The sequence below is a fragment of the Strix uralensis genome, chromosome 9 (assembly GCF_047716275.1).
Source record: "Strix uralensis isolate ZFMK-TIS-50842 chromosome 9, bStrUra1, whole genome shotgun sequence".
NCBI classification, from domain to species: Eukaryota; Metazoa; Chordata; class Aves; order Strigiformes; family Strigidae; genus Strix; species Strix uralensis.
In genome coordinates, this window is record NC_133980.1 from 26,942,661 (window position 1) to 26,955,029 (window position 12,369).

The window sequence follows — 12,369 nt, forward strand, 5'->3', positions numbered from 1 at the left end:
CCAAGGCCTCCAATGTCCTATTCTACAAACAATATCAGGGCTTTTGCATGAGTTTTTGGTAACAAATTAATGGAAATTCGCACACAGTAATAACAACCTTAAGTTGGATCACCTCCTCCAGTATGTTAGGTTCTCTTAAAATTAAATACTTTTACAAATAAAGCCCAAAGGTTTTATGTGTCTATACTCTAGATGGGGGCAAAATATTCTGAGTCAAGAGTTTAGATCTGTATTTAGAACTGATAAAACTGCAAAATCCTGAAGAGCCCAATTCAAAAATCTGAGTTCTGTTCTCCACAACTGTTATTGCCAACTAAAAAAAAAAAAAAATTCTTAATTACTTAAGTCCAAGATAAAAGCAGAAATTCTGGGGATTTACATGTATGTGTGCATGTGTAAATAAGAAGTATACACACAGATTACTCTAACAAAATAGTTTGGGCAGGTGCACGAGAGTTGGCAAAACAGAGATCAGTGCTCTAAAGAAAGCAGCAAAAGCAAAAACCCATGCAGAATTCTGAGTTCTGTTTTCCCAAAAAACAAGAACAGGAAACACATTCTGCTCTGAGGATAGATAAGATAAGGCAAATTAAGGTAGAGGAATTGCTTTACATCTGCAGAGAGTCTGGTTATCTGGTAAAAAATTAGTTGTGTTAGTAGTGCCACTACGAAGATTTAGTCCAGAGTCGTGACTCCACTGTGCCCAGCATTTCACAAAGACAGAAGACAAGTGCCACGGCAAAGATATGCTTTGTAAGGAACATAATCCCAAAATAGAGAGGAAGAGAAGTGATTTCAAACCTGAAGAAAGAAGAATATCTGCAATTCAAACGTTCATATCAAAAGAAATATAAAATTATCTTTGCAAAATTAAAATGTTCACAGGAATATACTCAAAATAATAATTTACCTTTCACCTGTGTATCATCCTTGGCCTTATATTCTGTACTTTTAATAGCCAGCTCCACACCATAGCCAGAGAGGTAGACTTTTTCATTACTGGGAGTCTGTAAGGAAAAGCAAACAGTACAATATTGCCACTCTTTCTTCACATGTACAGATTAAAAGCTGCCATTTCCCGAAGCTAAGAAACCTCAAGCTGGTGCACATTTCACATATCGTAACCAGTAATGCGTTAACTGGGAAACAAACACAATGAGTGATTCTGCAGTAATGTACTGTAATCATTATATTTCCTATTGTATTTCAACAACATTTTTTGAAGTTCAGCAAGCAAAGATATCTCTATGAACCAAAAAAAACACCAAAAACCACAAAGTAAAGAGGAACACAAAACATGTTCTCAGGATTCGGTGTGTCAGCCAAGCAGAGCAGGACAGACTCACATCATCAAATCAGATAGAGGAGGGAAAGGAACTTCAGCTGTGAAGTTCAAAAATGAAACATTCACTGAAGAGTTACAACAGAGAACTACAAAAAATTAATACATCACTGACTCGAGACACACATAATTAGTTCTGACTTTAATGGGAAACAAGCATGACCATTTGTTAGTATTCTGAAATACACAGGAGTCACACAACTGTATTGAGACCTACTGTGCAACACACTTAATTTTGAATGTAAGTATTCCTCCCAACACTGATAAACAAATTACTTTTTAAAAGAAAAGTGGCGTATGCAGTGAATTACTTTATTAAAACTGCAAATGTCACTAGAAGTGGACCAGCTTTTTTTTTTTTGCACTCAGGTCTGGCTGCTAGCTGCTACACTGCAGGTTTTAGCAACATTAAGCAATATTCAGGAAAAAAGTCAAACAACTGAAATTTCTCAGAGCTTCTGAAATGTAGAGTTAAACACTAATCCAGTGGCTATAGGCAATTTAGGGGAGGGAGATAGAAACCAGGACTAATTGCACAAGGACTGGTAAGTGGTTCTGTAATAAAACTGCTACAGAAAAAAATGCCTTTCATTTGAAAATGGTACCATAAGGCTAATCCCTGCTTTTCATATTAAGTAATTAAGTGGCCTGACTATCTGGTTTCTATAATGTAATATAGGTAGAGCAACATTTTTTTACATTAGAGTCTGTAATTAATCTGAGATGTTTAACTCTGCACTTCTAAAATCAAATGATTCTCTTATTTAAACAATCAGATTTAAAATATCCTGTATTCTTCAGCTACATGCAATAAAAAATAAACTTTGAGTATTCCAAATAAATATCAAGCAGCAACACATTATGCAAATGTCAATTTAAAGGGAACCAACTTAGGCCAGTTTTCTTTTTTAAAACCCAGACCAGTTACTCTTTCTATGTCAAATACCTTTGTTACAATGCACAACGCACAAATATACTTACAGCAATATAGTGTCTGAGGACATAAGTGATTTCTCCTGCTTCAGCCTTTAAAACAAGCCTCTTATGGTATCTGTAGAACTCCTCTGAGCCAATCTCAGCATAAAGTATGACGACAGGACTTTCAGGGTTTGACACTGGGTATTTGTGGTCCCCTTTGAATAAAAATGGCTTTGGCCTAAGAGTAAGCATTGAAGATTATCACACTGTGATTCATAGCACTTCCTCACTCGAAGCAAGATGCAAAATTTCTTTTTCTCACAGTTAATCACTGTTCCTGTCTTCACTGAATACATACGTCAAGCTATTCCTGCATATTATCAAGGTCAGCAGCACTTGATGCATGTCGATAAAGCTTTGTTAAAAATGGGCATATGAAAATAAAACAAGTAGTTAGGTGCTTTTTTGAATCTAATATGATCCTTAGCTTAAAAATTAGCCACTTCCCTTAAATTTCCAATTACCTTTTTTTTTCCCCACAATGGTGATTCATAAATTCTGTATAAAAAAAATAAAAGGCTAACAGAACAAATGTTCCAGGAGCTCAAGTTCAAGTGAACCCTGTCATTGGCTCAGTATACAAACAAGAAAGTGAATGAGAAGACTATTCTCAACTTCTGTTTTCAAATTTTGTCTAAAATACAACAAAATATTTAAAATACTCCCAGTGAGTCAGAAGAATAACGTGTGAGCTGTAGATGCCATATGTCTGCACATTGACTAAAACCCCTTTATGCTTACAGAAACCAGACCCATCAAGATTACTATGAAGACAAACTGAAATTTAAGGGTTTAGGTTTCTTTTTCTAAAGAGGTATTATATTTTATAGTTTCTTTTTGTTAGTAAAAGTTACAATCAAGTTCTGTTCTTGTAAAGAAATCTGAATTTGATATATATATTGTGGTTAAGTTTTCTTTGTTAATGCTGAGGAAATTATATAGGGAAAAAATACTGTGCATGCTTTGAGCCATTCAGAAATGATCTCTCTTATATTAACTATCATTTTAATACACAGCCCAGCGCTTTCTATTCTCCCTACATACTAAAGGCTTTACATATTTCTGAGAATTCCTACCGTCCTTCAACAGTTTGTTTCCAACTTTTCCTATGCACATTCGTCCTCCTAGCAGAATATCAGAGAGCAAGGCTTAAGAAAACAATCATTCCAATCCGGCTTAATAAGAAATAAGAGACTGCCACTTCTGTGCAAGCAATGGACAGTATAAATCAACACTGAGGAATGTAGAAACCACTGGTTTATTACAATCTCTTTACAGCAGTAAGTCTAACTAGGTTAAATTTTAAGAGCTAATCCAGTGACAGGAAATGAAGTAAATACCTTTCTGAAGCTGCCCGTAAAAGGTTTCCAAGAGAGTCAAATTCACACGTCTTCTCCCCATGCACAGCAAAAAACAGGGTACAGCCCTTTGGTGGAGGTTCATCTGCTGCTATCTGTATTAAAATATTTGTAATAAAGTAGGTTGTTTGCCCTTAGAACAAGTGAAAATGGTAACAGTGTAGCTCTGTAGCAATCGATCTTCTTCGATTTCCTGAATTCTAAACTAGTATTTCTTCCTTACTTATTACATAAGTGCAAGGTAAAAATTGCAAATTTGAGAGTTAAGTCTTAACTTATGAAATATTTTTCCGGTCTATTACTATTAACTGTAATATTAGTTCCAGGCACAAAACATGAGGCTTGCAATTGTAAGGTTTTAGGTTGAGGGGTTTTTTTGCATTACACATCAGAAACCTCTATATTTGTTAATCATCAAATGATAAAATGACTCCAGATGAAAAAGGATGATCTTCTAGTATTACTTAAATAAAGCACATAGTAATGTGAGACAATTTGCAGTGAACTATATGATACACCGAGTTTGAAAAAGAACAGAGTACAACGAACTTCCATTCATGGGCTCTAATCATTAGAGCCATGTATTCACGGATCACTATCTTCACATCAGTACAACTGGAAAACAGGAACAGCAGCAGCAGCACAAATACCAACAGAGGAGCTATAGGGGTTTTCCTTATAAAAATCTTCACACAATTATTAGTGCAGTGGGCATCAAAGATATGCAGACACATCGAAATCCAAATTCTTTAGTCTGCTCTAGACAGATGGACTCAAATTTGGCACTCAATTAAATTAGTATATTTAATATACTAATTAACTAACTTCAGCTCAGCTGTATGGAGCATTTAATCAGTTCAGGATTTTTTATACTCTCAAATGTCTCCTTATACAGCTCGCTCCTTCCTGGGCCTTAGGCAGTGCTCTACAAATCGTTTGAGGATTTCCTGTACTAACCTGCTGAAAAGCTTGAACTGTTGCAGAGTAAGAGCGTAAAGACAAGGAAAATTTCAACAAATTCTGCTGCAAAGGTGACAGAGTTTGGCAGGCTACTTTCAGCATTTCATGGTAAGAAGAAGAATCGCTACCTGCAAAGTCAAAGTACAAACAGTTATCTTTCTATAGCATGCTCTCATTGAAGAAAGGCTTTTCATCTTAATTGTGATTTATACTAACAGAAGCCCGTGGCATTAATTGTAAATATGCACATGACCATTCCTCCTCAATTTTCATTACAGCCAGTTCTACAGATGGACAAGAGTGAACTTCAATAGAGATCCATGAGACTACACTTAAATACACTCCTGAGGGCGCAAGCATAGGCTTTGGGAGGTGGGAAACAGTTAAGAGCTCCCATTTAATTTCAGTTGAGAAACAGAAACACAGAGAAAAAGCATTTATTATATTTTATACTTCATGTTGAAACAGAAACTGGCAAGTAAAACATGTTTCAGACTCGCCCACTACAGCTTTTGTGAAATGGATACCCAAAAGCCTTGAGCACTTTGCAGTAAAAACATTACTGAAATCAGTCCTCATTTGACTTTTACAATACTAACGCAATGGAAGACGAAACATTGTAGTTTATTTTTCAACCATGTCAACTATCAGTCATCATCAAGAAAAAGGTTATGAAAACTTACCATCCTGTTCAGATGTCTTAATATTTTGACTGGCTTCAACGAAATTCCAGAATTTTTCTTGACCTTCTTCTGATAAAAATTCACTGAGTAAGAAGAGAAAAGTTAACTAGATCTATGAATTCTCTCTCAAGTGACAATTCTAATACTTTGTAAAGTTTACAGAAAGTTAGCTCCCACCATATGTTTACCTGTATCAGAAAACCATGTTACTAGAAAAAGTAGACCAGGAAAGCTAAAAACCAAACTCAAACAAGTAATAGTTGCAGGCCAGGAGAAACACATAGTACACAAAAGCAGCTTGTAAAGCACCTATTAATCTCTCAGAGACCACTGGCAGACAGCATTGTGCATCCTGGGAGCTCTCCTCCCTAAGGCATTTCTTTGCTAGCTACCTTTTATGAGAAACATTAGTTTTTGTTTACTTTGCTATAACAAACTGTAATTTTTTGAAACTACTAGCTTTGGTGGAGGTTTTTGTTTGTTTGTTTTTAAATGAGCAAAGTAAGTGACAGCTTCAAATCATGATGTTGTTGTAATTAACCATATATTAAGCGTATTATTAGGTAGGTATACAACGTTAGTAAAATAATTCTCTAAACATTGCTAACAACAAATACTTTATCATGTCTAAACTTGTAACATGCTTCCCATGCTAAAGGGTTCTACAGCACAAGATCTGGAGCCCACTACCTGCCACAATAGCTTGTGTGTTCATTTCAAGCTGTTCTGACCTAAGGTGATAAGTAATTCTTGAACAATTGGGTGATGAATTGCAGTGCTGGCCTAAGGAAATTGAACAGCAGGAATGATTTTACACTGCAGTGCTGTATCGTTCTGCAATTCACCCCAGAAAAACAATCCTACTTACCTAAAGTCTTTGAATATCATGGTTAGGTTATATATCAAGTCTTTGGCACGTTATTTTAATGATTTGCTTACTATTTCACAGTCTCTTAGTGTGAGCTTTTCCCCAGCAAGTATCTTGCATTTCAGGGTATTTAAATCCTGGCATTAACACCTGAGCTTTGCATTTAACTGTTCAAGGATTTTCAGTCTTCAAACCTCAGCTTCTATAGAGAAGGTGACAGAAAAATAATTTCACCTAGGACACACCTATTCTACCACCCAAAGCCAGGCCATCTGAATGAAACCCATCAATGCTCAACTATTTTTACGTGAACCAGTTTGCAGTAACGTAGGCAGAATTCCGTATGTGGCAACACCCTTAAGAGATACAAAATTAAACACACACACAAAAATCTAGAAGTCCTATTTTTGCATAGACATCTCCAAATTAGAATACTGCAGAATGAAATGGTGGTGACTTCTAAAGTGCTAAGTAGACTGGAAGTGAAAAGACAGCATTTTGCTTTCTTTTTTCTTTTTAAATAGTGTCTTTAAAAAAAAAAAAAAAGTCTTTAATACCATAAAAGAAATCTCCCCAGGCTGACTTGCACAACTCTTAACAAAGCAGCTGACTTTAGATAATCAATGCACAACCCACACGAACAAAATTAAACTCAAGCTTAACTGAGCTAAACATACGCAAGCAACATATATCAAAACCTGCTGTCATCACTGATGTCAAAAGTCTCTTAATGTGGAATCTTACAAGACCATGCTAAACCTCTCTATTGAGTGCTTTGAGTAAAACTTCATAAGGCAAAAAATACTATCTATTAATTGTTATTAATGTTTGTTCTAATGCACAATGAAGGAATTTACCATGCAAAAAACTATCTACTTGAAAATATTCATCCCACCTCCCCAAACGCAGCAATGATCACGTTCAACTGTTATTGCTGCCAATGAGCTAGCAATGACCAGAATCCAAAGCACCACAAATGAAAAAGGGAACACGTTACTTTATCCTCTAAACATATTCTGATTTGTCAATGAAAAATCACAGCGCACTTACCTTGTTTCAAGTAATAAAGGAGTTGAAGACCACTTCGTAGTTAGAGATGTTGTCACAGCCTTAGAATCTCCTTTTACAAGTGAAGAGCTGAACCAGATTCCAAGAACTGCAATAAGTATTCCCATTTTATAGAAGCCTAAAAAAGATGAAGAAATGAAGTTAGTTTTGCATCATCTCTTTTTATAAATACAGAATCTCACACATTTTGTGATTCAGTGGCCCATTTAATGCAGTACATCAGTGAGATAACCATACTCTCACCTGGGCTTACAAAATCAAAATACTATGAAAACATGAAAAGAAACAAGGACTTTAAGATCTGACTCCTGAGCTGCAGTTAAACCTAAATCAATTCCAGCCTCCTCTATGTTTTCCAATAAACTGGCTTCTGTTCTGGGACACCCACATCATACACTGCGTGCTTTAAGAGGAGGGGTTACGAACAGCGCATATTTCAAACTAGGTGGAAAACCAACCCACTGTTCATGTTACGGGAGGTACAGTCACATTTTGTGTTTGCACAGATCCACCAGCTGGCATACTAACCAGTGTCAGAAGAGCCAGGCAAGGTTAAGGTTTCCTAGTCAGCCCTTCAGGTTCTGCTGGGTATAGCGGACTTCTTCTCTGGGGAATGAAGAAACAAGCATTTCCTGGATGCACTAAGTACCACCAACTTTAGAAGCTGAAAAATGAAATCATGAAGACAGGCTCAAATGATACAACCTACTGTGAGAAATGAGCCAAAAACCCCATAAAAATGATGCCATTTCTTTATGCCCTTCATGGGTACTTTCATACCTATATGTTCTCTGACCTACACACCATAACACAGCTGAGTGGAATTTCCTTGCCCACAACTCTTAAGCTTGTGGAAGACCTGAATTCTCCTGTCTCCAAAAGTTCAAGCTTTTTCCCCCCTCTCCGAATAGAGTATATTTACTCCACACCCAATATACATCCAGGCACTCTCTCACTTCTTAATCCTTATTTTTCTGGATAACTCATTTTCCATTTTGCCCCTGCTACTGAAAAAAACAGCCCACTCTGATTCCAGGTATATTACACCCGACAACCTGTCAGGATCTAACTCGTGTCTCTTCTTCACGATGATCTCAATGTAAAACATAGTCTTTGCATATGTGTTCTGTATCTGTAGCTACAGCTCTACCTCTGTGTGTATAGACATTGACAAAACAACTTCATCCTACTACCTTTAAAAATTTACGCTACTCCAGCTAAAAGTTCACCAGCTCTCCCATGGCTCTTTCTGTATCTCAACGTCCCTTCTTTCAAAAGAAAACCAGAAATGCCCTGCTATAATCTACGAAGAGCAACTTGCTCAGCTGCACACGACATTTGTTTTACGCTGCACCTGGGAAGCAGACAGATGGCATCGCATAACACGGAATGGTCACAGCTACCACTTGCTGTGTGCAGAGGAAGAAGCTCAGTCAATATTTGTGGAGTGAAACCTTGGCTTCTGCCAAGTGCAACAAAAAAAACAAGGTTTGCAGTTCCTCCCAGGATTGGGTCCTTCTTATTCACTGCAAATCTTACACAGTAGTTTGGTACATGGTAATGAATATACTGTACTGCATTATGACTAAAACTCCCATTCTGTGAAAGGCTGTAATAAAAACCTTTTTCTATATGAAATAGGGGAAAAAGGATGCATTTGTCACCTGACACCAGTTTAGTCAACTGAAAACCTGCAGATGCTTCTGCTATCTACACTCCATGAATAATAACAGCCATAAGACAAAGAAAAGGCCAGTATCTCAAAAAAAAAATAGAAATACACCCTGGAGAACAGAAGAGGTAAGAGGCACAGAAATGAACACAAGTGACATGAGGAGACCCAGCTGTGTTCTGTGTGAGGTAACAAAGAAAAAATCTGAATTAAGACATTGTAAAGTGGATTTTTCAAGACTCATCTATAAACATTTTTCCTCCTTACTTTTCCACCAATTACTCAGTTTAAAATACAGTTGACTTCTGGAAACTTGCCCATCTCCAGCCTTAGAGAACGGGATAAATCATCCCATCGCCACGGGCCCTGCGGGACTGTGGGAGCACTGACCTCCGCCGTGTACTGTGAGGTCTGCTTGGTAGCAAGCGGGCAAGACACTCCGCTTCGGGGAAGGGCAAATGAAAAAAGACCTACTGCTTGGACCAGGATGCCAGTGCTGAAGAGGCCACAATGCTGAAGTAAGGTACCTGTCTGAACCCAGTACAGTGAACGGTAAAGATCACTGGTAATGCCCAGAGATCTCCTGTAAGCACATTTTTTAAAGCGTGGGGATCATGTTGCCGTACTGTAGATACTGAAACTAAAACATGGCGTTTAACTGATTAGTCCCAAATCACATGCTTGAAGAGCTTTGACTAGAAACGACTTGTTCTAGCTGCTCGTCAACATCCAGCGTGCTTTCATAAAAACCTCACCCGTCACGCTACACTCCCACTGCACGGCACGCTAGCTGAATAGCGGCAACGCAGGCACTGCTGCTAACTCAAAAAGAAAAAAAAAATAAAATTAAAACCTGGGACATCTGCTCGCTAATGGCGAAGGGCGTTTAAGCCCCGAGCGCGGTCTCTGAAGCTCTCCAGCCCCTCTCGGCTCGCACGGCCGCTGACTGACCGACACCAGCGGCGCGCAGAGGCCGCCCGCCCTCCGAGGCGCCGCAGGGCTTGAGGGGCGGCGGCGGAGCGGTCCCCGGCTCCGCCCGCCCGCTTCCACCCGACCTGCCCCGCCGTAACCGCCCCCGGGGCCCGCCGAGCGCCGCGGCCGCTTCCGCCTCCCCCGCCCGGCGGAGGCGCCCTGAGGGAGGCGGCCGCAGGCCCCTGGCGCGCCGGGGCCGCCCCGCCGCGCGCCCCCTCCCCGGCCCCGCGCGCGGGTCGCCGTGGTAACCGCACCTGCGAGCGGCCGCCACGCTCCCTTCCGGCTCGTGCCGCGCCCGCCGCTTCCGGGTACGGCGCTTCCGCTGCCGGGCGAGAGGGGCCGCGCCGCCATAGAGTCACCGCAGGGCAGGGCCAGACTGTCGCCCCCCCGCCATCTTGGGGGGCGTCGTGGCGGGTGGCGGTTCCGCTCTCTTCCCGCCCCGCCGCTCGGCGCAGAGCTCAGCCGGCGGGTGGGACGGACATCGCGGCTTCCCCTCGGGGGCCCCTTCCCGGCGCCTGGCACTGCGCAGCCCGGAGCCCGCCTCAGCCCGGGGCGGGGGCCGGGTGGCCGCGTCCCGCCGCGCTGCGGCGTCACCGGCGTCCTGCGCGTCCGCGGAGCCGCAGCCCCGGTAAGGCGGCAGGCGGGGCGCGGGCACGTTTCGGGCGAGTTGCCTGTCGCCTCCCATCAAACCCGGCGATGGGCGGCGAGCGGGGCCCGGCCGGAGCCGCCGCGGTTCTTCAGCTGCGCCCGCCGGAGCAGTGGCTCCGAAAAGCCGCGTTTGGGCAGACCTGCGGGCGGGGCACCCGGGAAAAGCAGTGCGGGCCTGCCGCGACGCGGTCACTCCGGAGAGCCCCGTCCCCGAGGGAGCGTCCGTGGCCTGGCCGGCAGCGGCGGGGTCGGGGCGGGAAGCGGTTTGGGTCCGAGTGCCGCTTCGCTGGAATCCCTTCTCCCTTCAGTGATCTCATGGCAGGGTTCTCCTTTATCACACACCCCTGCGTGTGCCGGCACGCTGTCACCTGCATCCCAGCACGGGGGAGGGTCCCACCTCTTAAAACGTGAGAACAGCCGTGTTGAGTCAGTATGGACCTGTTTGGTTGGAGACCAGGGCCCTGCCAGAGCCCTGGGGCATGCAGGTGAGTGTAAGGTCAGGGCAAATAGAGCAGTGATTTTTCCAGAACATTGGTGGAGTCTCAGTTTAAGAAGTAGGTAATGCCAGAGGCAACGGTGGAATCAATGTTGTTTCTTTCATTAACTGGTCTAGTTGGCGACCTGTCCTGTTGAAAGGAGTTCCACAACGTAGTCACGCTGTGCAAGGAACAGCTTCTTTCACTTGCTCACTTGTTCACAGTGTAAATATGAGGGGAGATTGAAAGCAGCATATGACAGATAAACAGTTGTTCTTTATTCATCTTCTCGCTACCTTTTACAGCTCTCCATCAGAACTCCCTCTGAAGCATCCCTTTTCCGGCCCAAAGATGCCAACTCCATTTAGCCATTCTTATGTGTTCTGAGTCTGATTATCCTTGCCACATCCTCTGAATGTTTTGTAGCGCTACTATGATATTTTTGAGCCATGGAGATGCGGGAGCAGAAGTGCTCATCTCATTCAAGAGGTGTTGAGCCAGAATAAAGTTGGGAGTCCAGCCAGGCAAAGTAACTTTGACAAGTGTAAGGACAGTGTCCCAGGAGTCAAGCTCTCTGATAATGGTCATCCCCAAGAGCAGTGTCCCTTCAAAGCAAACCTAACCGCTGTCCATCCATGCCCAAAGCTTCCTCAACAGCTGTTTGCAGGGTTGTTCACAACACAAACCTGAAGGTTTGCAAGGCAAAATTAGGGATTACTCAAATGTGATACTGTAACTTCAAGGTTTTCTTTGTGTTTTCATTTTAAAATATTACTAAATGTGAAAATGACAGTTGTCTATCTGACTTCGTCTCTGAGCCTCAGGACATAAGGACCTAAACGAGAACAATGTCATGGAAAATAGTGGTATACAGAGGTGTGTGTAATCAAACATGAGGCAGCCCTGGGCTGGCACCATCTCAGGGTTGCAACGAGGTTTGGGGTTTGTTAATTTATTTTTTTCCCCTCAGTCCCAGAGAGTAGCAAATATTTATGCCAGAGACAAGGGATGCTGGAGTCAGGTATTCACTGATGTGATCTGTTTACTTACAAAGTCCCCTTTCCCCAAACACAGCAGGCGCACCGCAGCAGAACTTTATCTCCCCCGGGGCCAGGCCGGTTGTACGTTCTGCTCAGCTTGTTCTCTGCGCTCTGTGAAGCTCTCCCTGACTCCAAGGTGCTTCTTTGCATACTTAAGTTTAGAAAGGAGAAGTGAGAAGCAAACCTCTCCCCAATACCTATCGGCAGAGTTATTTCCGCCTCCCAACCCGCCGTACCTTGGTGCCGGTAGCACGTACCACCGTGCGAAGGGCCGGCTCGGCCCCGCGCCGCTCTGCAGCGGGAA

At 42.2% G+C, this 12,369-nt stretch overlaps 1 protein-coding gene and 1 long non-coding RNA gene across 7 annotated transcripts in view; one reads left to right on the forward strand and one right to left on the reverse strand.

The window, feature by feature from the left end:
- UGGT1 (UDP-glucose glycoprotein glucosyltransferase 1) overlaps window positions 1-10,320 on the reverse strand; it is a 48,367-nt gene extending 38,047 nt beyond the window's left edge. For 2 of the 6 annotated variants that reach the window (XR_012630028.1, XM_074877807.1), the window contains exons 1-8: window positions 9,783-9,929; window positions 7,786-7,921; window positions 7,240-7,375; window positions 5,322-5,404; window positions 4,636-4,766; window positions 3,661-3,773; window positions 2,324-2,498; window positions 911-1,007 (exon numbers count right to left, since the gene is read on the reverse strand). Coding sequence is in view for 5 of the 6 variants with exons in the window: in XM_074877807.1 (XP_074733908.1) it covers window positions 911-1,007; window positions 2,324-2,498; window positions 3,661-3,773; window positions 4,636-4,766; window positions 5,322-5,404; window positions 7,240-7,364 (724 nt within the window). In the remaining variant the exon portion in view is untranslated. Of the gene's footprint in view, window positions 1-910; window positions 1,008-2,323; window positions 2,499-3,660; window positions 3,774-4,635; window positions 4,767-5,321; window positions 5,405-7,239; window positions 7,376-7,785; window positions 7,922-9,782; window positions 9,931-10,098 lie in introns of those variants that run through there. The other 4 variants (XM_074877808.1, XM_074877809.1, XM_074877810.1 and 1 more) reach the window with 4 other exon arrangements.
- On the forward strand, window positions 10,303-11,817 carry LOC141947100 (uncharacterized). The gene is made up of 2 exons (XR_012630029.1): window positions 10,303-10,529; window positions 11,331-11,817. It is a non-coding gene; the product is annotated as an uncharacterized LOC141947100 (long non-coding RNA).
- The last annotated feature ends 552 nt before the right edge of the window (window positions 11,818-12,369 follow it).